Genomic DNA, 24483 nt, shown 5'->3' on the forward strand with positions numbered 1-24483 from the left:
GGCGGCGGGGACCGCGGGTACAGAGCGCTGAGCCAGGGTTGGAGCCGCCCGCTTTGCATACGCCGTGGGCGGAGCGGGGGGGGCGGGCCAATGGGCGGCCGCCTGGCGCGACCCCGCGGGGCGCGATCCGCCCCCCTCGCTCGGGCCCCGGCCCCGCGCGGCGCGCTCTTCACTTCTTGGGGGCTTTTTAAAACAGCGCCACTGGGGTCTTCTCCATGCGGCTCGGGCTATGACAGCCTCCGTGCTCCTCCACCCCCGCTGGATCGAGCCCACCGTCATGTTTCTCTACGACAACGGCGGCGGCCTCGTGGCCGACGAGCTCAACAAGAACATGGAAGGGGCGGCGGCGGCGGCGGCGGCAGCAGCGGCGGCAGCGGCAGCCGGAGCCGGGGGCGGGGGCTTCCCCCACCCGGCGGCCGCGGCCGCGGGGGGCAACTTCTCGGTGGCGGCGGCGGCCGCGGCGGCCGCGGCAGCCGCGGCCAACCAGTGCCGCAACCTGATGGCGCACCCGGCGCCCTTGGCGCCCGGCGCCGCGGCCGCCTACAGCAGCGCGCCGGGGGAGGCGCCCCCGTCGGCCGCTGCCGCTGCTGCCGCCGCCGCCGCCGCCGCTGCGGCGGCCGCGGCTGCGTCGTCCTCGGGAGGGCCCGGCCCCGCGGGCCCGGCGGGAGCCGAGGCGGCCAAGCAGTGCAGTCCCTGCTCAGCGGCGGCGCAGAGCTCGTCGGGGCCCGCAGCGCTGCCCTACGGCTATTTCGGCAGCGGCTACTACCCGTGCGCCCGTATGGGCCCGCACCCCAACGCCATCAAGTCGTGTGCGCAGCCCGCCTCGGCCGCCGCCGCCGCCTTCGCGGACAAGTACATGGATACCGCCGGCCCGGCGGCCGAGGAGTTCAGCTCCCGCGCTAAGGAGTTCGCCTTCTACCACCAGGGTTACGCGCCCGGGCCTTACCACCACCATCAGCCCGTGCCTGGCTACCTGGATATGCCGGTGGTGCCTGGCCTCGGGGGCCCCGGCGAGTCGCGCCACGAGCCCCTGGGTCTTCCCATGGAAAGCTACCAGCCCTGGGCGCTGCCCAACGGCTGGAACGGCCAAATGTACTGCCCCAAAGAGCAGGCGCAGCCTCCCCACCTCTGGAAGTCCACTCTGCCCGGTAAATGGCGCCCCCCTTCTCAGCTCTGGTCCTCCGGCTCTGCTCCAGCTTCTCCGCTCGCTCCAGGGTCATCCTGGCACCACTTCGCTGTCTCTCCCTGACCTGCCCTAGCGGCGCTGCACCCCTGGGAGCCCAACCCCGCCGACTGGCGCGGCCCGTACTGCCCTTGAGTTGGGCTGGCTCCTGGCTCTCCCTGGGTGAGGGATGGTAGGAATAGGCTTGTTGGGACCCTGGCTGGCTTCCTTCTCCCTCTGTGCCCCGCCCTCCCCAGACCTTGACATCGACTTGAGGCTGGGAAATTGACCTGGAAACGGTTTACTAAATTGCGGGTATTCATTCTCTCAGATATGGCTTCAGTGTAGAAGCATCAAGTGTTAGAGGTTGGGGAATACAGAGAGGAGCTAGGCATCGAACTGTTGTCCCTTTAGCCCAGTGCTAAGTTGTGGGCCGCTAGGCCAGGCGAACAAGGGAACCCGGCGCGCTGTGCGGGCAAGATAGCCTGCCTGGGATGGTCATTGGAGGCCTGGGTAATCTTATTTCATTGCAGAAGTCATCATTTTCCCCACTGACGCTCCAGGTTTGGGTAAAGGGCAGGGTTTTGCAGAGCGTGGCAAAGGGTAGCTGGGCGCTGCAGAGAGGATAGCTCAGATCAGGCTGTCTCCTGTGTCCGGCCTGGGTCTGATCCCTGTGTAACTTGCCTTCTTCCCTATCTTCCAGACGTGGTCTCCCATCCCTCAGACGCCAGCTCCTACAGGCGGGGTAGGAAGAAGCGAGTCCCTTACACCAAGGTGCAATTAAAAGAACTCGAACGGGAATACGCTACAAACAAATTCATTACCAAGGACAAACGGAGGCGTATATCAGCCACCACAAATCTCTCCGAGCGGCAGGTTACAATCTGGTTCCAGAACAGAAGGGTCAAAGAGAAAAAAGTCATCAACAAACTGAAGACCACTAGTTAATGGATTAAAAGTGGAGGAAAAAAGGCAACTTGAAGAAATGCTTCGGAACTCATTGCTTTATCCAGATAATAATTATAATGCCAAATCATAATTGAAGAATGGGAAAGAGAAAGAGAGAGACACTGGCATTTTGCTTTCCTAAGGGGGATCTCTTTCTCCTTGGTGGAATCAACTATTTTAAAACTTTAAGAAATGGTAAAGACTGCCAGTTCTTCTGCCAACCCCACCAGACCATTAATGACAAACTCTGGTGTCAAATGTCAACCCCCAAATACGCAATTTCAGATAACTTACGCATTTACTGAAATCTTGTAAGTATTTATGTGACCGTTGTATTTTAGGACATTATGTTATATGGTAATAATCCGAAAACTGGTTACAAAAGCAAGAGGCTGTTGTAAACATCTGCTTGTCCTTCTCCATCGCCATCGCCATTCCCTTTGCATGTTAAGTGACTGCTCAGGTAAATCTTAGTTAAAACCCTACCTTTGTTGTATATTCTGCAGAACGTGTCATGTGTAGATTTAGAAGGGAAAAGAGAAGAAGGTACTGACCTAATGATTTTGGACTATTTTCTATAAAGGGAGATAAAGAGAGAAAGCTCTTCCAAGGATCACTTGTCTTGGTAGTAATACAACCAGCTGAGCCTTTGAGGCTACATGGGAACCCCAGGTTGGGAATGTCCTTCTGATAATAATTTTTATTTTCTTATAACAAGCATATTTTATGGCATTTGGACTATGTTTTCTGCTCCGATATAATTTACTTTCCAAAAGATTTGATATCATTTTTTTAAATATTCAAAGTAGCAGACAATTCACAGAATTCATTTTATGTCAGATCTCCTGAGAGGTGCCACACTAACATGGTGGATTTCGGTTTAAACACAAGTAATTTTTTCATTTAAAATGCTATTTTCCAATATTTACTAAACATATTGCGGGAGAAATAGTTTTTCTTTTTTAGAAAAGTCAGAACGAAAATCCATTACCCTGAAACATTTAGATGTTTACATTCTATATTTTGATCTATTAAGGGATTCATATTTTTTCTTTTTATTGTGTTATGTGACAGCATTAGAAAGTTTAGGAATTCATCTTCACAGCACATTTTTAATCAAGCAGTTATTTCAGTCAGCACATTCATTTTGTTCATATTCACTATAAAATGCTATCTTGTAAATAAAGACATTCAGCACACTGTGAAAATGTATTTGTGCACCTGCTTTCCAAATATTTCTACTAAAAATAATAATTAAAAAAAAAAACAAAAAAAAACCTTAGACCTGTAGATAGTGCTATAGTGGTGTTAATTATGTTAATAAAATAGTCACTGCCATTAAAATCTGAAGGAAATACTCATTATTGTCTTATGCTAAACGTGCACTTCACAGAAAGAAAAGGAGCAGGTTTGTCCTACACAAACCAAAGACCATTGTTTTCTATTATTTAGCTTTTTTTTTTTTTTTTTTGCTACATTTTTTTGTAAAGCAAAGGCAGAAATCCCTCATAACTAAAATCCTAAAAAATTATAAAAATGCATCAAGAAGGTTAAAATATCAGGTATTCTAAAAGAGAGAGAGAGAAAAGGAGGAAGAGATAATATAAGTTCTCAGGCTCCCTGTAGAAAATGAAAACCAGTTGTTTAGTGTCAGTGATGCCCAGGCTGTCGTATTTTAAAATCTGCTGTTGGGTCTGCATGCATCTGAGAGGGCAGGCTTTGATATTTGTTGAAATGACAGGACTAGGAAAGGCCTTAAACCTTGACCTTGACGAAAAAAGACAATTTGTGACCTTGACTTTTGACAGCTCATGAATTGGCCTCGGCTGGATTAGTAGATCAAGGGCGCCACCTCGCGTTGACAAGCTTCCTTGTAATTCTTCAGCTTCAAGGGAATCAAAAGGTTTTACCTTCTTGACTCCTTACAGATTTAGTACTCATTTCTTTGGCTCCAGATGGAGCAAATTTGAATATATGTAAGTTATACATGTGCCTGTACATATATGGGTATATATCATATATGTTTATACATATATGCATATCAGTGCTTATGTGTGCTTGTGTGTGTGTGTGTGTGTGTGTGTGTGTATTTGTAGAATCTATACAGATACAGTATCATTAATTACTGATGACCTGAGATGTAATTTAAGGTGACTTCTAGAGTTGAGGTACAAAATGTACTTGACGAAGTTTTGCTCCTTTTCTTCAATGGCCAAGTTCAATTTGTTTTTATAGTGACTTGCTCTGCATCAGACCTCTGCAGATCTGTTTTAAAGCTGTACATTTTTGTTACAATCTAAGAGGTGTTCTTAAATAACCATTCTTTCCCTCACCCTCCAAGGTGGTCTACCATCCTAATTAGAGCAATAGGGGAGTCTATAGGGCAAATAAAAAGTTTCAGATGCCTGGCTAACTCCAGAGTTCTAGAGTTACATTTCAGAAATTCAAAGAAATCCACCTCTTAAGAGGTCAGTATGGAAAGCTTAAAGATCTCATATCTACCAAATAACTATAATATAGATGCAGAAGGAGAGTTACCCTGGATAGCTCAGAGCTGAGTGCTGCTCCTGGGTAGTGTGCAATTTTATATTGATGTTTTGCCATTTGATTTATGGAAAAATATATACATTTAATATTAATGATCACCATCAAAACTATTATAATAATAAGTATTATACTTACTACTTAGTGACCCCTAACAACACATCAAAGCTTTGTTTAGAGTCATAAATAATACATATGTATGTTTGTGTATTTAATATACACATAGGATAATTTATTTTTGTGGAATCCATGCTATGCATATATATATATATATATATTGCAATGTTGGTGGAAACAGGAGCCTTATGATACAGAATTTTGAGAAGAGGTTAATTTTATCTTTATGATAGAGGAAAGTCTTTGTGACTAGAAGAACCATATTCATCACTTTATGGAAAATAATATTGGTTGGTTTCAAACCTGATGGAAACCTCTCCAACCTGAAGACATAGAGTTTGTTTATAAATGGAGAATTATAAAATTTCTAAATCTGTCTCAAAAACAGCATGGTCTTGAAACATACATATGGAAAGGCCTTGTGAAGTGCAATCAAATTTTGCTGCCCTGAGGACTTTACTTGTGGAAACAAATGAAAATGATGCTTTGGGATCAGCCTCCCCAAGTCCTGTGCCACAGCACTCCATTTCTGAAGGAGCTGCCGTCATTCCAAAGTAACAGCTTTCACCCAAAATGTTTAAAGTGGTGGAAAATTCCCTCAAAACTGGATCAAACTGTGTATTTACGAACGGCTCTAAAGGGGACTCTTCTGTTGACGGGGATATTTTTCTTTAGATGTAAGAAATATTCTGAGCCTCAGGCCCAGGAAGGAGGCCAACAGCAGCTCTGCAGCGGGATACCGCCCCTTTCACAGCCTTCGCTGCTGCAGGAACTCTGGGTAAAGTAGTCCGGTTTTTGTTGTTGTTTTTTTGTTTTTGTTTTTTTTTTTTCTCTCTCTCTCTGCAGTTTTTGAAACTAATGACAGAAGATATTTTAAAGTTTTTTTTTTTTTATTACCCTCTCCTCGTTCTAAAATGGTTGTTGATAATGTTGATCTTACCTAACTCTCCTCTTATTTAAAATTCCCCCGGATCTACCAGCCAACCTGAAGTAAGCATGGATTATGATGGCTTCCTAATGCCCCCAAATCAATTAGCCTAAACCTTTAGGAAAAAAGATATCCACCATATAGGGAAAATAACGCCAGACACTGGGATAGTGTAGATGAATAGCTGATTTGAGTATTTTTTTTTTAAAGAGAAACATTCTGAATTAGACACTGTATGTATGCAAAGAACTAGACATCACCGTTTTCATTTATTAAACTAGCAAAGATTTTAAATCCTGTAATGGCCTGTCATGTTGCCATTTAAAAATTGTAAATATGAAATTTAGGGGGGGATCTTACTTTTCCCATCTGCTCTTAATACTGTCAAATTTATTAAGGTATTTTAAGTGGATGACTGTAAAATGTCACTTTTCATTTCACTACTATTTATGCCTAATGCAGAGCTGAAGCCATGCATTTAAATTGTATGTGGGGTTTTTTTTTTTTGTTTGTTTTTTTAACAGAAAAAGGAAAGTTTTCAAGAAAGAAAGGGAGGAAAGAAGATTATTCTTTTAAATATATTTAAATCTAATTGAAATGTTTTCTTAAAAACTCACGGGGCAGCGCAATTCAGCTGAGGGTGACAGTACGTGTGCGGGTAGTGACACAATTTCACCGTGTAATACATGTGCCGCTTACACCCTGCTGAGTGTGTCTGATGAAGATGCAGCCTCGCGTCCTCTGCGAATTCTCGAGACGAGACGGGAGGCTGCCCGGGGACTGCTCAGCCTTCGATTCTTAGACGCGGTGGGTTCAGAGGCGCCCCTCTGGATTTGCGGACCTCTCTGGAGGAGATGGTAGGGGCTAGCTGATTTATGCGCATTCCTTTCAAGTTGATCGAATGCGTGTCAGCAGCCCCCAACCTGGAGAATCAGGGAAACGTGCAGCCAGTTGCTCACATGCCATTTTTCCTAAACAAAAATGTAGCGTTATCCAAGAGGCCTGCAGAGATTTTTGCCTAGGGTTTAGGACAGGCACACAATAATTAAGTTTTCATCTGCTGGGACGCTGGCTAAATAACAGGCGACTCCATTCTTTATGAGAATACCTACTTTCTGATGGGGCTGCTTCAATCCTCGCGCATCTGCCCAGCGCCCACGAAAGCCTAAAAGCTGTTTGCTATTTTATTGGATTTTAAAGGGAAGAAAATAGACTCTGGCACAGAAAAATGTCTCGGTTAACGCAGCCAAGGCCTCGCCACAGTTGATTTCATTTCTGCACGGCCCCGTCGCGCCGCTGAAGAGCTGAATCCACCAGGCACGAATCCTGACCAGGGCGCCTCTGAGATGGTCAAGCCTTTGCTGGCGGCTGCGCGAGCGCGGGGCCTCCCCAGGTGCGGGGATGCAGAACAGCCAGAGAAACGCCGCTGCGGACTCAGAGCAGCCCGATGCCGCGCCCCTCGGGGACAGAGGCGAGGCTCAGAACCCTCCACGCTTGTCCATGGACCCTCTACTCAAAATGGAGGCTCAAACCCTACAGAGCCGGCCCCACTTAGGGCCCGCGGGCGTGCCGCGGGACGCAGGCCGAGGTCAAGGCCCTGGGCGCCCAGGCCGGCGCCGGGCGGACCGGGGGCGCCCCGCACCCGCGCTGGGGAGGCGCCCCGCAGCTGCAGGCTGACGTCATCACCTCCCGAGCGGGCCTTCGCGGGCCTCCCAGGCGTTATTTGATGAGGACAAGCCGATTGAAACGAATATTTTGTGCGGGTGTCCCCTTCTCTGCCCCGCCCCTCGCTCCCCAAGAGAAGAATCGGGTATTTAATCTCTCCCGGTCTTAATTCTTGGCAGCATGGGAAGGTGGTTTGCAACGGGAAATAAAACTTGACAGGAGCATTTTCTCTAAAAGGGGTTCTGAGACGGGCTGAAAAGAAACCGTGTTTTTCTCTACCAATACTTCCGTTTTCCGAGCCCTGGGCCGAGGGGTGGAGTGAGATCCGAGGGAGCAGAGAGCGAGCTGAGTACACAGGGCCACGTTGTGGACCCGAGCGGCCAAATCCTGGCGCCTGGGCAGCCTCGGGTCTCCGCCTGGGCCCCGGGCCTCTGCGACGCTCCACTCGGCCGGCCGGGCACCGCCCGCAGCCCGAGGCCAGGACCCCGCGCGCGCGAAGTTGGCACGACCAGGGGGCTGGTTGGCACTCACAGTAGTCCCCGGCGCTGGCTGAGGGCGGTTAGGGTCAAGTGAGAGAAGAGGACGCTGGGGAGGGCCTGAGAATGCTTGGCTTTAACTCTGAGCCTTTTGGCCTAGGAGAGCTGGGGACAAGAGCTCCAAAAGGAGGTGGCGAGAGAGCACTGCTGGGGGCTTTGTTCAGGCTGAGTCCGCGGACCCTGAATGAAATGAGGGGGGGCGGTGAGGGTGAGTGATGCTGCAGGCGAGGATTGTCGGAGCTGCCATTGGGTGGGAGAGGCTGGAGACAGCGGAACCCCCCTCCCTCCAGCTCAAAGAGCGACCTCCCCTCGAGCCGCAAAGGTCAAGTCCTCCGCGTCATGGCTGCCTCCACGGTCAGGGCCGGTTGCAGCAGCGGCAGTCCCAGGAAGGCACAGGACATATCACTGGCCAGCAGCAAGCAGGTTCTGATAGCCTGGGCTCGAGGACTGGGGTAGGGGTTCTTTCTTAGTTTCTAACTCCATAGCCCCCAGCCCTATTGAAAAGTCCCTGCATCCAGGGGTGGCCCAGGCTATGCCACCATGGAGTCCTGGAAGAGCAGGGTCCAGGAGACTTTGAGTACCTGAGGCCTGGCCCTGGTGAGAAACAGCAGCGCCTGCAAGGTGAAGAGACTGAAGATGGCTAGATCTGAGTTCTGAGTCCTTAACTCTGGTAGAAACAAGGAACCGGGTAAGGCCAGTGGGCCAACTGGGCCAGGAATAGGATGAGGGAGCAAGGACCCTGCTGGGAGCCTTCCTTGAGAAGCCTGAGTCCAGGCAGGCTCCCTCAGTGTGTGTCAGGCCTTTGATGAGACCTTTGATGCCCCTCCTCTCCTGCCTAAAATATGGGCCAAGAAATGAGGTGCATTCTGCCAATGGCAAAAATCCATGATTCTGGGCCCCAAGAACCCCCTCATTGTGTTCTGGAGGCATGGGAGCCCTTCCCTCTGCCCATGGCCTGCTGGTAGCAGGTCACCACATCAGGCCCAGTGGTCAACAAATAGTGTAAGCCTGGTTTGCCCCTGAGCTTTGCTCCAGTGAATCAAAGATTTTTTTCTTTCTTTCTTTCTTTCTTTCTTTCTTTCTTTCTTTCTTTCTTTCTTTCTTTCTTTCTTTCTTTCTTTCTTTCTCTTTCTCAGAAAACAGAGAAGGTGGGCTTTAACCCTAGGGCTGCACAGTGGAGGAGGGCGCTGAGGGGACACTAGCCACTGGAGAGATTTGCCTGTGGATGGGTACCATACAGAACTGCCTTGCAGGGCATGTGGCAGAGACTCTCAGGGCACGGTTGGACTGGACAGGGGTTTGCTTTTCTCAAGTCTGGAATATGAACCATGAGTTGTTGCTGAGTTGAAACAGAGGAGCCTGAGGAACTGTCCCCAAGGACATAGGGGTTTTCTGTGAGTTACAGTTGTGGGGACCAAGACCCCAAGGCCAGAGCTGACCTTCTGGTTGGGCTGTTCTCATTTGTCCCCTTTATTGTAGACACAGTCAGCTGGGGAGACCCGTTTGGACCGAAGTTACAGGGAGAATGGAAGGCAGATGCTGAGAACCAGGGCTTTGCCCTTCAAAGTTCCCTCATCCCATTTGTTCCCACTTGGTAAGGGGGGAAATCTCTAATGCGTACACAATAATAAAAATAATAATTCTTCTCGAAAAAAGTAACCCTCTTCCTCCCATCAGTTTGGACCCACTAAACTAAATAATAACCAGATTGTATGGGTGTCTGAGACTTTCAGTTGAGCTCTATGCCCCACCCCTCAGAGGCCAGGGGAAGGATGTGAACTTCTTCAGATATTTAGAGATCTTTGATGATTGAACCTGTGGGTCAGAACCAACCAAAAGGTCAAGGTCAAGGCATTACCTGTCCCCATGCTACTGGGAAGAGTAGAGGAACTTGTGGAGGGGGGGGGTGCCTTGCCAAGGGGATTATTAACCCCTGCCTCCATCTAGCAATGACAGAAGGGAATCTCCTGATATTTCATCTCAGCCTCAGTGCTGCCTCTGGACAGCACCTGGAAATGGCAGATTGGCTCTGATCTGCCGAGAGACTAACACCCCATGTCCCAGGCTCACCGAAGAGGACAGATGCTCTCCAGGACATGTCCCATTGGGAAGGAGAGAGATCACAGTGGAGGCCTGGCCTCTGACCGCCCCCCAAGGGTTCTATGGCCATTTCCACCCTGGGCCCTCCAGCTGGCTCCTGCACCTGCGTGCAGTATGGGCACTGGGGTTGAAATAGTCTTCTGTGTAGTTTTCTAGAAACAGGTGTGACAGTTAAGGACAAAGAAAGGTAGAGGCTCAGACCAGCAAGAAGAGGCACAAAAAAATATATAATAGTAATTGGTGCCTTAAGTGATCCACAGATAAATGACCGTAGATCGTTGGTAGATAGTTTCTGTCTGTCAAGTGGGCCTGACTCCTCCCAGGCTGGCTGCCATCCAGGATTGCTGAGCCTAGAAAAGCAGAAGCTGGGTCCCAAGAAGAGAAGGTAGAAGTGCTGGTGAGAAAGGGAGAGAGAGAGAAAGGATGCCGCAGGGCCTTGGAATGGAGTGTTCAGAAGAAGGTGAAAAATCCAGTTTAGATTTCTGGTGGAGGCCTGAAATGAGGAAGAGTCAGGAACCTAACAGCCCCCCTTTTCTGTGCTTAAGTACTGGATGATCTCTAGTGGCACCTCAGTTCTTGCTCAGCCTAGAGAGGCAGCGGAAGAGGCAGGAGGCTGAAGAAGGGGAGACTGAGCTGGAAAGTAGCAGGGTGGGAGACAGGCGAGCGGTAGCTGCAAGGAGACAGGACCGGCTAGGGAAGGAATGGAGTGAGCGGGCGCATTCGCACGAAGGACTATACACTGAGCAGTCAAAGGGTTGCAAGTGCAGGCGCTGAGGGCTTCCGGATTCTCAGGTTGGGGGACAATGAGCCACTGCCGGCCCCCAAGCCAGCCCCAAGGAAAGAAGAGAGCAGCCTAGCACCAGGGCCCCGTTGCGGGTGATAACACCGGACTCTGGAAGTATTCCCTGCCCCTAGCTCTGTCCTCCCTTGGAGTGAGCGGGTGTTAAGCCGCCTATCCAGTGACAGTCTTTTCGGCTCATGTCCCTCAAATGACTATGCTGGGAAAACCCCCAGCACAACAATCCTGGGGAAAAGGCCTCACACTGCCCCGGTGCGCACTGACCGCGCCAAGGATACCCAACGCCAGGCGCGGCCAACAACCGCCCTCCAGCTGCTGCCCAGACCTATCGGCTGCAAGAAGAAGCGGAGGCAGCAATGCTGGGCAGAGGCACCTGGACACACTTTATTCCGATATCCTGCCTGAGAAGGCGCGTGGAGCGCGGCGGGCACGAATCCTCCTGTCACCCGCCAGGGCGCACTCAGCCTGCCTGAGGAAGGTCCGGAGGCGCTGCAGAACCCCCAGCTCCCCCTCTCCAACTTTAGGGCCAAATCAAACGAAGCCTTGGAAAGGCTCGGTCTGCTTTGCCGAGCAAATCTCCTCGTTAGCCATTTCCGCCTGGCGAGGTTGGCGCGGGCGCCAGCCTTCTCCTCTCCGGGTGGCCATCTCCAAAAGCCGTGCGGGGAGCGACAGGGCCGGCCCTTCGAGGGCTGCCTAGACCTTGAAGTTTGGAAAAACAACAAGAAGAGAAGTTTGGAAAAACAACGAGAAGAGATTGAAAGGGTTCCCTCCCTTCTTCTTCTCCGCAGACACACACGCACCGTCAGTCCGCCGCCACTTCCTGCCTTTGTTTTTCTTCCTCCAAAACATTTTTGGCCTCTTGCATTAGCTGCCGTGGGGCTCCGGGTTGACGATAAAAGGAAATGCACGCCAATGACTGTTTTTTGGAGATGGCCCCGCGCTGCGGAGCTCTTGAAAAAGAACAGCCCATGAAAAACCAGTCTCCAGGGCCAATGTCATAGCCTTGCCGGGCTCAGCCTCTTCAAGAAATGCAACTCGGACTTGGACTTCCAGGGCGGCCTTAGGTCCCCGTCGGGTCTTCCGCTGAGCCGGGTGGGCTCCGCTCCGCTGTTGGGCCTCCTGCAAAGCGGAAGAGTCAACCAGGCTCAGAGCAAAGTAAAAAACCCGCAGATTTGGTCTGATCCTCAGAGCTGCGCCCACACTCACCCCCGCCCCCCCAAACATCCACACAGTCATTAGGGTCAAAGCTGGGAACAGTGTGCAGCCTTGGGGATGTGATGGAACTAAAGCGTTCACCACTCTGGGCATTTTCCTTCTCCTGGCATCAAAAGCCTTTGCCCTCATCCACCTTCGCGGCAGCGCCCCCCCCCCCCCCGCCCCTTCCCGGCTACAAGTCCCTCCCGGCACCCCGCTTCTGTACAGCCCTTCGAATGCCCTGCCAGCCACTACTGGAGTGCCTTCCTCTGCTCCAGCCTCTCCTCGGGAATTTGCCTTTGTCTCCTGCAGACACCCATGGGATCCAGACCTGCCGGCACCCTCTCGGCTTGGCTTTCAAGGGCACAGGAGGCATTGGTTATGCGGAACAGAGCACATCCCCATACCGACCTTTCTGTGGGTACCCCTTCTCTGGCACCAAGGGGAAAACCGATCTAATTAGAAGAGGAGCTGCTGCAAGCAGCTGGGGGAGGCAGCCTGGCGTCCCCCGCTGGTGGGCCACCGCAGCCGGTCTGCTCAGGCACAAGCTGAAGTTGACTGCCAAAACTGCTATAAAACCCCAGGTCTGTCTAGAACTGTTTTCGGTTCCCCTAGACGCCCCCGGGTTCAATTATAGTCTTAAAAGCCCTAATACAAGTGCAAGAATTTGTTTGCCTTCACCCAGGGGCGGGGCAAGCCCCGCAATGGTGGCGCCTTTGTTACTGAAACCCCTCTTGCATTCCTTTTGTTCCAAGGTGGGGGTGGCGGGGACTGGGTGGGCTGTTGGGAGAGAGTTTGGGAGAGCCAAAATCAAGCCAGAGAAAGGCTTAAATACTGCTATTTAAAAACCTCTCCTTTTCCCTTTTATATTCCGTCTCCAAGAAAGAGATACTGTGGAGAAATAAATATTTTGCCTTGTTGGTTGCTGCTGGAAATAAAAGTTTTTTGGTGTCCCCCCTCCCCCACTGCAGGGCAATCCCATAATTGTGATTCCCAGCTTTAGGAGGTCTAAACTACCCTTTCCCACCAACCTTCCTTCCCACCAGACCTTCTCCCTCACACTGCTACTGCCCTCTGCACAAGCCACAGTGGACAAATATGTCAAGCTGAAGATGCACAAATAATTTCAAGTTCAGCTCTCAGAGATCCAAGGAGCATGAAAGTTCTTGCAGCAAACCCCGAATAAAGAGTTCATTAAACCATGTGTCGGAGTAGTATGATTTGTGATAAGCTATCCTTGTAAAGGAGGGGAGTAGGAGCCACATAAACATTAATGCTAATAAATTAGTTTACTCCACTGCAGAGTAAATTACTTGATATTACTGATATTTACAGCGGGCATTCAAATGCAATGTTGAGCCATCATTTGGAGAAAATACATAATGAGAATATTCCTTTTCCAGTGCAATACATGATTAGATTTGTTATTGAGTCAGTTACAGTCAGCTCAGCAATAAATAAATAAATCGATGTTGACACTTAAATACCAAAGATCTTAGAGTTTATACTCTAAATCTCCCCAAGATATATAAATACCTTCAGCTATTTCCTGGATGGGGAAAGGGAAAAGGTTATTCTTTTTCGTTTTCGACTTTGCTTCCGCGACATCCAGCTCCTTCCAAGAAGATAGGTGTGGGGAGGCCTCTGGGCAGGGCCCCTCCCAGCTCCTATCCCTGCGTGGCTAATCTACTTCTTTCATTTTCCCAAGCATTGTTCATTCAATCCTGCAGGGTGGTGAGCATTTTTCACCATCAATGTTTTTCTTTCCTCTTCCCAAGAAAACTGGACTCACACTACCCACTATGGCCTCTGTCTCTGTCTTTATCTTAAACCTAGCCCTTTCAAGTCGGCCTTGTCACCCAAGGTGCTCGGAGTTTGGGAAGCACATCTCTTTTCTTTGCATTGTGTTTCTTCTGTGGGGCGAGTAGCAGGAAAGGCGCAGAGCCTTCTGAGTTTCTGCCCTGCACATCCCTGGCTCTCACGCTCTGCAAGGAAGGAGAGGAGGCATGTTACCCCTTTCTCAGCCACACTCCCTGGCCCTCGCCCCCTTCTTTACTGCCCCCACTATCCCTACAGCTCTGGAGTTCACTATCAGCCTGGTGGGCCCCCGACGGTGCAGCATACCCAGGAGAAGACCCTTCAGATGTCACCGCCTCTAAAAAAGCCCAGGCTCGCCTCTACTGCGTGGTTTCCCGAGTCCTCAGCGTCAGAAGACCAGGCGGGCGGGAGGACCAGTGCGCAGCTGCGCAGCCCCCGCGCCTCTGGCTCTGCAGAATGACTCTGAACCCCGGCAGGCAGGGAGGAGGAGGGGGTTTATCCAAAGACGGGGGGTGGGGTGAGGAGGCCGGTAGGGAGGATGAAGGGGAAGTGGATCCCGGGTAAGACGAAGGCCCTCGGGGACCTGCGGATCCCTGACAAACCGCTGGGGAAGCCGCCCTGGTTGTTGGCGGTTTAGGGACGGAAGGCACTAAAGCGGTTCGGAAGTGACCATGAATGCGAGCGTGTAATCAAGTCACCGTGCAAATCGGGCAAGCCACGAGGCAGGCACATCCACGACTGCGAACCCTGGCCCCGAAGGGAGTCCAGCCAGGGTCGGAGAGAGAGGTGGCTCCCACAGCAAGTCTGTGGGCGGGGGACAGCGAAGAAGGAGGCGCGAACGCGATCCTCCAAGCGAATTGATTCCACGACCACGCACGGGACACGCAGAGACGAGCTCCCACCCGGCCAGTCTGGGGTATCCCTCACCCGGGGAGTGGTGGGTGGCAGGAGTTGAGCTCTCTCACCGCCCTCGGCGCACTTGAGGGCCAGGACCGTGCAGCTGAGCACAAGCGGGGCGCACCCCAGCCTCACCGCGCGCCGGGAGGCCCCCCAGCCAACATGAGTTACACCGGCGATTACGTGCTTTCGGTGAGAACACCGAGTGACGATCTGTTGCTTCCCCTGAGGTAGCTACAAAGAAAGGAAACCAGGGAGGGAGGGGAGGGGGGGAAAAAAGGAAAGAGGGAAAAAAAAAAAGGCCCGGACTAGCTCGCAGCTTGTCAATTTCAACATCGGGTCACATGACCAGCACCTCCCTGCTAAGGATGGGGATAGATTTCCACGTCAGCTTACGTCTCCAAATTTCTACTTCACGGATCCGCTTCAAAGAGGCAGCTGCAGTGGAGAATCATGTTAAGCTCGGCTACTGCGGAGAGCCCAAGGTAGCCCAATGATGGATTTTGATGAGCGTGGTCCCTGCTCCTCTAACATGTATTTGCCAAGTTGTACTTACTACGTCTCGGGTCCAGATTTCTCCAGCCTCCCTTCTTTTCTGCCCCAGACCCCGTCTTCGCGCCCAATGACATACTCCTACTCTTCCAACCTGCCCCAAGTCCAACCCGTGCGCGAAGTGACCTTCAGAGAGTACGCCATTGAACCCGCCACTAAATGGCACCCCCGTGGCAATCTGGCTCACTGCTACTCCGCGGAGGAGCTCGTGCACAGAGACTGCCTGCAGGCGCCCAGCGCGGCCGGCGTGCCTGGCGACGTGCTGGCCAAGAGCTCGGCCAACGTCTACCACCACCCCACCCCCGCTGTCTCGTCCAATTTCTATAGCACCGTGGGCAGGAACGGCGTCCTGCCACAGGCTTTCGACCAGTTTTTCGAGACGGCCTACGGCACCACGGAAAACCTCGCCTCCTCCGACTACCCCGGGGACAAGAGCGCCGAGAAGGGGCCCCCGGTGGCCGCGGCGACCTCCGCGGCGGCGGCGGCAGCGGCCACGGGCACGCCGGCAACTTCAAGTTCGGACAGCGGCGCCGGCGGCTGCCGGGAGGCGGCGGCGGCGGCGGAGGAAAAGGAGCGGCGGCGGCGCCCCGAGAGCAGCAGCAGCCCCGAGTCGTCTTCCGGCCACACTGAGGACAAGGCCGGCGGCTCCAGTACGTATAAAGGCAGGGCCCTGCGCTTTATGAAAGGGGAGTTGGAAATCTAGCGCAGCACCGCTGTTAAATTTTTATATGCTGTTTTATAAGCATATAAGGTTTATGAAGGGCCTTTAGGTTTCCCCCAACAAAACTTTGTTATAAAAGGCGGGATCACGTGGCGAGTGCTGAAATTGGCCGTGAAATACCCACCGGCCAAGGCATGCCTGCAAAAAAAAAAAAAAAAAATACCCTCCCTTTTTCCCTTTTTCTCCTTCTCAGCTCCCAAGCCCGGCAGCTCGACCCCGCTCGGGGCCAGCTCGGGGCTGAGGAGCCGGAGGTGGGCGCCTGTAAATTCCCCCTGCAAGGGCTCCAGGAGCCTTTGATAGCGAGGTAATCCGGAGATTTTTATAAAAACCATGTGTTGCGCCGGGTCTCCAGTCCCTGCCGGGATTCAAAGGCATCGCTGTTTAACGATGGCGCTAGAAGCGTGTTTAACAGATAAAATAGCCCGCTTAGCTCAAGCAATATATTAAAAGAAACAAATTAACCCAAAGTTGGCCTTTTTGTCCAAAGGAAGCCATTTTCCTCAGGCGCAATGGCAATTACGTGCTGCCTTCTGTCCAACTGCTTGTTACTCACAATTGTTATTCAATCTGTCAAAAGCAGGTTTTTTCTTTAGGTCTTGTGCAGTTTTATCTAAAGAGGGGGCAAGTCTAGCCTACCCACAGCTTTGGGAAACCCCTCTTCCCTCCACAGTATCTAAACTAGCAGCCCTGCCCTAGGGGGACCATGATGGCTGTGTGGGCTTGGTGCTCAGAGAAGGCCCAGGGTAGGGGGCTTCCACTGCCATCTCCTGACCAGAGGAAGCCAGGAGGCTGGCCAAGGAGGCAGGAGCTGATGGCCAGGACGCAGGCTGACAAAGAACCGGCAGCTGCCCCAGATGTTAACAAGGGGGAAGACCGGGGCTGGGGTCGCCTTTACTGTCTTGGAACCGGCGGCCAGGTGCTGGAAGGTGAAATGTCCTCCGGTGGCTGTTTGTTTAGTCTGGCCGGGCTGGAGGCAGCCAGCAACCCCCACTCCGCTGCTTTGAAAGCGGCCTCCGGCACAAACTCGCCTGTTGCTGTGAGGAGCCCTCCTTTCTGCTCTGGAGGCAGCATGAGCAGCCTCCCTGGGGGCCTATCTAGGGAGCTGGCTTTTATCTGGGGCTGAGCCTCTGCCTGCAGCCTGTCCCTAGCCCACAGTAGAAGCTTAAAGGTAGGAGTCTGGAGAGACCCTGATGGGGCTTGGACAGGGCTTCCAGTCCCTGGGGCCAATATCTTTCCTTCACTGGGGCTCTGGGATGGATTGCAGCTCCCATACCTGGCTCACTCCCTGCCTCTTCCTCCACAGGTGGCCAACGCACCCGAAAAAAGCGCTGCCCCTACACCAAGTACCAGATCCGGGAGCTGGAGCGGGAGTTCTTCTTCAGCGTGTACATCAACAAAGAGAAGCGTCTGCAGCTGTCTCGTATGCTCAACCTCACCGACCGTCAAGTCAAAATCTGGTTTCAGAACAGAAGAATGAAGGAAAAAAAAATTAACAGAGACCGGTTACAGTATTACTCGGCCAACCCACTCCTCTAAGTTTCCAGCCAGCTGGAATTGGGTGGGGGGCTTCATACAGGAGATTATATGCAGATTTTGCCCTTGACAAGGTCAAGGCACACGGTGACTTTTGAAGAAAGGAGGTGTGCAAGAGAGGGGCCACAACAGGGAGATAGCCTGGAGGAGGTGGCCCAGGGCTCTCTTGGACATCTGTGATTAAGATTCCTAACAATAATTGGATTCGGAGAATTGTGCATCAACTAGGATGAATGGTTTGGGACCCCTGCTGGTTCATTCTTGGAGACTGCGGAGCTCTGGGCTGGGTGTGGTCTCCATCTGGGACTGGGCCCCCTGCCAGGCCCTCTTGTGATCGACCCTCACCCAAGACCCTCCACTTGGAGCCTGCCCACCCCCCAGGACCCCTGCACCAAGAAGCTGTTCAATCTCCAAACCTAGTTCAGCTTGGGGACAGGAGCAGGAGGAAAGGACAGGATTTCTAGTTGTCCAGAATGGGGTTGCTTTCCAAAGCCAATGTGAAAGACAACTGGACTAAGAGGTGGATATGAGGTGGGAGAGAGCTGCTGATCCTTGAGGGAAAACAAAAAAACCTACTATTCCAGGTGGCATGAGTGGCTCTCTACTCCTCCTAGCCACTCACTGCACTGTCTCAATCCTGAGCTTCTTAGCATTGCCTCCTGCAGCCCATCTAATTTTTCCTATCAATGGGGGTCTTTGCCCTGGTCTGCCACTCAGGCAGGCCTAAAGCCTGGTTGCAGAGTAGACTATTCCCCAAGGTGGAAGACATCAAAAAGCAAAGAGGCTTCGCCCAGGCCGCTGGCCCCTAGATCTCTGCAGGAAATGCCTGTGGAGTGCGGCAGCTGGCAGCTTGGCAAAGCCTCTGCCACACTTAATGGAAGCTTGGATTTGCTCAGCGGAGGAGGGGGCCTGGCCAGCGGTCCCCAGCTATGAGGGGTGCAAGTTCCCCAAAACACCCAGTTCCAGCGCCACACTCTACCCTTCAACACCCCAGAACTGAGCTTGGAAGCTTCCAGCGACCTTCCAAGAGCTCAAGAGTGATTTGGAATTATTTTAAAAGATAAATATTATATTATATATATATTTCCCTGCAGGAACCAAAGCGAATTTTAACAGATGCAATGTAGAGGAGGAAAAAGATGATGAAGAAAATATTTAAAGGCTCTATCTGTTTACAGTGTTCCACGGTTAAACTCACTCACTGCTAAGAATATTTGAATGTACGCTTCATACAGGGATGGTGTTCAAAAGACTTGTAAATAAAGAAACCATAACCTATTTTGTTTGAATACTTTTTTCTTTTTCTTTCTTTCTTTCTTTTCTTTTTTCTTTTTTTTTTTTTTTGCCACTAGTTGATTTCCTTTGGGGTGTTAGAGAGGGCAGGAAGGATGTTGGGAATGGTCTTTTTAATTTCTTGCAATATTTTGAAAGCGCTTGGGTGTTTTCTCTGACATAGTTTTGCCCAACAGTGTCTGGGGACCTCAGCTGAGAAAGCAGGCCCCCTCCCATTAAATCTGCCTCCCTGTGCTAAGAAGAGTCTGGTGGCTCTGTTTGTAACAGGAGTGTTGGCCTGTCTTCTGTTTTCACCCACCGAGGATGTCGCAGCATGTATACAAGCGAGAGGGCACAAGGAAAATAAAGACTGTGGAAACTTGAGTATTGGGTCCTGGTGTGACATTTCTCTCCTTGCTCACTTTTTACTGCCAAATGTCTACCCCATCACCCCCCCCACACACACACACACACACACACACGCACACCAGAAAAGGGGCAAGTTACCAGGTCCCTGGGGAGGTGGGGAAGTGACTTAGGATTTAATTCCACTGGAAGCCAGGCTTAGGAATCTAAGGTGACTGGATAGGTCCTTTGGGGAAATGGGGTCCCAGGAATAGGGTATCCCAGGACTTGGAATATGGGGTTTCATCTTCTGACTGAACCAGCCCTAGGAGAAAAACTTGGGCCCTGGGTGGTCAGTGGGTCTGATTCTCAGGCTGGGCTCCCTCACCTCAAGACCAGCAGGACTGAAGTGAAACCACTCTAGGGTGCCCTGGGGAACCCTTCAGCAAGAGGGAGAACCATCTGGGTACAAAGAGCAGACTCTCAGGAGTCTCTAAGGGTGCTTCCCCCCCCCCCCAGCTCCCCGCTGACACTGTCTTTTCCCTTTGGGGAGAGAAAGATGCTGGTTTCCTCTTTGTTTCCTGCCTTTGAACTTCTGCCTTAAAATTGGACATCACCCATAACCTTGAGGGGCAGGGCGGAGAGGCCAGAGCCTTTTGTTGCCACCCCACCCCCACTCCACCCTCTCCCTAGCCACCCAGGCTGGACCAGAGCAGCAGAGGGGATTAAATTTGGAGAGGGGCCCCAAGCCCCAGGCCCCAGACCCGGCTTTGTTTATTTGTTTGTGTGTTTGTCTAACTGGCGCGACTGGGATCATCAAGCTCAAGGGGGAGTGGGATAGACCCCCGGAGACGAATGTCTAGGTTGATAGACACACATAGAGCTGAACAAGGACTCTCCTGAGGGACAGGGAGGGGGTGGGCAGGAAAGCCCAATGTTTAAGGAAAGACTTCCTTTGGGATGGTTAAAGATTAACCAAAGTCTCACAAGTTGCTAGAGAGAGTCTAGCCAGAAAGACTGTTCGCAGGCGGCGAGCGGGCGCGGGCTTGATTTCTGAGCCTTATAAAAGCCCATCCTCCGATGGCTGTGACAATGTGGTCGTAAAGCCGTCCGGGGCCGGCCAATTTGCATATTTGGAGTGCGCCGCTATAAACCCGGCCGGGGTTTTGCAGCAATTTCTTAGATGTAAAAGTGAGATCTCTTTAGCAGCGGGCTGGGCACATTCTCTCCCTGTTTCTGCCTGGAGCCTGCTTCCCTCTCCCGGCTCGGGTCGGAGTTCGGGCCCGGAGTAGACGCTCAGTCGCCACGAGATGGCGCACTTCCGATCAATGTCAAAGCCGCCGGGGAGCCGGGAACCCCAGCGCGATTCTTGGCCTTTGTTCGCTTCTGATACTAAGAGCAGCACGTTACATTATTTCACTTGTCCTGCTCCCTTTCATATTAAAAGAGGGGTGCTCACCTGCAAGAAGTGGTTGGTGTTGTAATTTAAAGCAACGCGCCTTCTCTAGGCCTCGCAGGCGTCTTGGCGCGGAGAAGCCAGCTGTCCCTTGGCAGTGATTTCGGAAATGTGTCAAGGTAAGAGGCCACAAGTTTAGCCATTTCAAACTGGTTGGGACGGGAGTGGGGAGGTGGCCGATGTTTGGGCAGGGCTGGGGAAAGTGGCTGGGTTTGTGCGTTCCTGGGTGACGCTATACGTGGTCAGCCCACTTACCCCCCACCATTGCTCCCTAAGGTTGGAAAGGGGAGGCCTAAGTGGAAAAGTTGACGATTTCAGCTCCTTGCGCCCGCTAAAAACCCAAGGCAATCTTCTGATTTTGTAAAAGTATTCAGAATGGGATGAGCCAGGGATGGGGGACATCCAAGAAAAAGGGGTCCCAGCTGTGCTGGGATAGGGGGTTGTGGTAGGGGGGGGCGCGGGGGGGGGGGTGGCGGGACTGGGAAAACAGAAAGTTTCTACTCCAAACAATGAGGTGGTTAGCAATCGTGGTCGGAGGGGCTCGATTATTCCCTGGGGCAGACGTGGGGATTGTTGCTGGTTTCCCACTAGGTGCGGTCTCTAGGTCTGCCTAGCAGCCTGGGGGAAACCTTTGTTCCAAAAAAGTGCAATTCAAAAAAGGCGCATTTTATTTTCGAGCTTCCCAGAGAAGTCTGTATGGCTTATTTGGACTGTACCGCTATAAACCTGGCTGTGATCTTGCAGCAATTTCTTAGATGTAAAAATGAGATCTTTTGCATATTTTGAAAAAATGCAAAAATTGTATTGGTATATATAAACCTATATATTTTTAGAAGCTGGCACTGAGGATAAACTATGATTGACCATCCCTCCATCAGGGTTGTCTGAAAACAATTTTTAAATAATAATTTCACTTACATTTTGGGGGTCAGCTTCAAATTTCCTCTTTTCCTGTATTTAAATCTTTATTCTCACTGGTTTCTTGAAATTGTTATTTTTTCCACAAACATACAGTGCATAGGTGAGTGGGGAAATATTAGAGAAAGTGCTGCCTATGCATGTGTGTATATATATGTGTAAATTTTGCCCAAGTCACTTGTCTTTGTTGAGCACAAGCTTCCAGAGTCTGCCAGAATAAAGCAACCAAGAAGTGGGCGCTCCCTCGGTGCTCCCTGCAGCCTGAGCCGGTGCCTAAAACCTCAGAGTCACCTCGAGTTTCAAAGCCTGAGGCAGTTTATTATGGACAAAACTAAGAATATTGTAATTTAGGATGTGCGTGAAAAGGCCCCAAAACTTCCCCCATCAGGAGAAAAGAACCAGTTCAGTGCTTGGATTCAGAAAAAAAAAAAATTAAAGTGAGTTGTTTAGGGATAGATTGCACCTGATTGATTCAAAGCAAACACATCAAATGTCCCTGGAAATATTACTATTCTTAAAGATGATCGGAAAAAGAACGTCATTGCTTACCAAAAAAATTCCTACTCTGCAGTAAATGCAGTAATCAGAGCAGTCCAGAATTTTTGTTAAAGCGGATATGTGAAAGTAGCGTTTATTTTTCCTCTGCGGGCTGAAGCCCAACTCCACGGCCAGTCTGAGCCCCCAAAACACTGAGAGCGACCTTTAGATACAAACTGTTTACTGCCTATCTCAATCTCAGTAACCAGTATTTTTAAAATAATTTTTTTGTAATAACAGTTTGTTTTTCGTCGTTTGCAAGGGCCTTCTCAGGAGAAGGAATCCGCTATCTGGTGAACTGCGTCGTAATCCTCGCCAAAGGGTTTATTCCGCCCGCCTGGCGTTTACTTTGGCTCCACAGCCCTGGGGGAGGGGTATTATTACCCAGGTAGAAATAGGCGATATTAACTCCTAAATAAAACGTGGGCCCTGGCGAGGTTCATATAACCCTGCACAGGCCTGGTTGAAGCAAGCAGTCACCGAGAGTTTTAGGTCAAAGGCATCCAGAAGGCGAGAGAGAAATTCAGCAGCTGGGAGGGAAGGCAAAAGGGAGAGAAGGTAAGAAGGCAAATGGGAGAATGAGAGAGGGTGTGTGTCTAGAAGCCGACCCTTGCTGCAATTGAATCGCCTTTCTTAATCTCTGGAAGGGGGAGGGAGAAATCGAGGGGTTCGATAAGTGGACTATTCTATCGAGCAAGCTAACACCTCGGTGTTACAGTCTGGGAGTGTGGAGCCTTGGAGGCGGTCGGGGATGCGGAGAGCTCCGAGACCGACTGAGTGGGATTAACTTTGAGATTCTGGTACGTTTATACCTTCTCGTTGCAACCTGCGGCAGCAGGCCAGCGTGCGTCCCAAGCGTACTCGCAGCCTCTCCATTCGCTCTGGGCCTTGCAAGCCCAGGTGGGGGTTGGGCAGCGGTCCTGGGTCAGAGAAGGGCTCCCGCACAGGTTTACACACTTGTTTTTAATGCAAGAAACAACACAAACACAACACCCTTATTGGTTTATTACAAGGGGTGGGGTGGGATAGGATGGGGACCCTGGAGAAAAACATCAAGCTCTCCCCAAAGATCGGTGAAGACCCAAGTGCCAATGCCATGGTCTGGCAGCCAGCAGCTAGGAGACTTCTTGTAGCGGTTGTAGTACCAAGCTGACTTCTGTAACTGGGATTGGCACGTGCACACTCTTGGATCGCATCCAGCCTACTCGCCTATTTGGCCACCCTACAGGGCCCTGATCAGAAGACCTGAGCTGCCTACAGCAGGGAACCAGGCTTGTCTTACCAGTCAAACTGATAGGGGTGCTGAATTCCGGGAGTCCTAAAACATCCTGGAGGGCCTTCTGGGCTTTGAGGGGTCTGTGAGCTCCTTGAAAATGATGGGTCAAATGGTAGGAATACACAGATTTCCATTTTTTACAGGTCAAGAGGCAGAACTTGGCCTTAGATTTTGCAAAGAGGCCTTAACTTCCAAAAAGGTTAAGAAAGACAGGTTTAGATCATAGTATTTCGCTTTATTTTCTTAGCCTCCCTATGTCAAGTATTCTGTCCTGTGGTCACTGTTCCTTCCCAACCTGTGGCCTGGGGCGTTGCTTTCTGCATTTAGTCTGGAGAGGCATGAAGTCCTGGCCCATTGCCCTGCTGGAGCTCATGTTTTCCTCAAGAAACCCTCTCTTGTTCTTGTGACCTACTTCCCACTTGGCAGAGCTTTCCTGAGAGGCATGAACAGTACTGAGGGGCAAAGCCCCCTTCTCAGGTAGCCCTTGGCTTTGTGGCATTTCTCAGTAGCACTACTGAGTATAGCAGTCTTAGTTAGTTCCACCCTCCTGGCAAGGTAAGCCAGGTAAGGACCAGGCCCATCAGGGAAGAGTCCTAGGCTTCAGTGCTCTGAAACTTTCTGTGCTCAAGTTCGTTGGGCTTATGGGCTTTGCCAGGTTAGAATTTGCCTTGGCCTTGTGCATAAAAGCGACATGGAGAGCGAAGGGCAGTTCCTAATTTTGTGCACTTGATTCAGCTTGGTGGATGCTGCAGTCTCAAGACCCTGTCAGATTGGAGAGAATTGGTTTGCTTGTGCTCTCTCCCCTCTTCTATTACCCTGTCGTTTTCCTCTCCCTCTGTTCTTCTCTCCCTCTCACTCTTTCCATCTCTATTCCCCTTCTCTCCACCCCAGAGTCAGTAACCTCGGTATCAGAGGTTGAAATGGAGGGAGTGGAACGCAAGCGTTGGCGCCGCGTCCCAGGCTCTGCGCTCGCAGTAGCTGCTGCCGGCAGAGACTGCAACTGCTTGCATCTCAGAAGCCAGCGCCAGGGCTCTGTCTCCTGCTCTCCCATGCACTCTCCCTGGGTCCTCTTCGGCTTCGCTTCCTCCATGGAGTTGGTTTATACTGCAAAGAACAAGGCCAAATGCCTGGTAAATCACCCAAGATGCAAGGGTCTTTTCCACCA

General features: G+C 51.2%; 2 protein-coding genes across 2 annotated transcripts; both read left to right on the forward strand.

Moving 5' to 3' along the window:
- The first annotated feature begins 206 nt into the window (after positions 1 to 206).
- Positions 207 to 3352, forward strand: HOXA13 (homeobox A13). The gene is made up of 2 exons (XM_036247502.1): positions 207 to 1148; positions 1866 to 3352. Exons 1-2 carry the CDS (start codon positions 230 to 232, stop codon positions 2108 to 2110), a joined length of 1164 nt encoding a protein of 387 aa, XP_036103395.1. The 5' UTR covers positions 207 to 229; the 3' UTR covers positions 2111 to 3352.
- Positions 3353 to 15132: 11780 nt separating this feature from the next.
- Positions 15133 to 18788, forward strand: HOXA11 (homeobox A11). Its single transcript, XM_036247432.1, has 2 exons — positions 15133 to 15910; positions 17285 to 18788. Exons 1-2 carry the CDS (start codon positions 15202 to 15204, stop codon positions 17515 to 17517), a joined length of 942 nt encoding a protein of 313 aa, XP_036103325.1. The 5' UTR covers positions 15133 to 15201; the 3' UTR covers positions 17518 to 18788.
- Positions 18789 to 24483: the final 5695 nt, after the last annotated feature.

The sequence above is a fragment of the Molossus molossus genome, unplaced genomic scaffold (assembly GCF_014108415.1).
Source record: "Molossus molossus isolate mMolMol1 unplaced genomic scaffold, mMolMol1.p scaffold_m16_p_7, whole genome shotgun sequence".
NCBI lineage: Eukaryota > Metazoa > Chordata > Mammalia > Chiroptera > Molossidae > Molossus > Molossus molossus.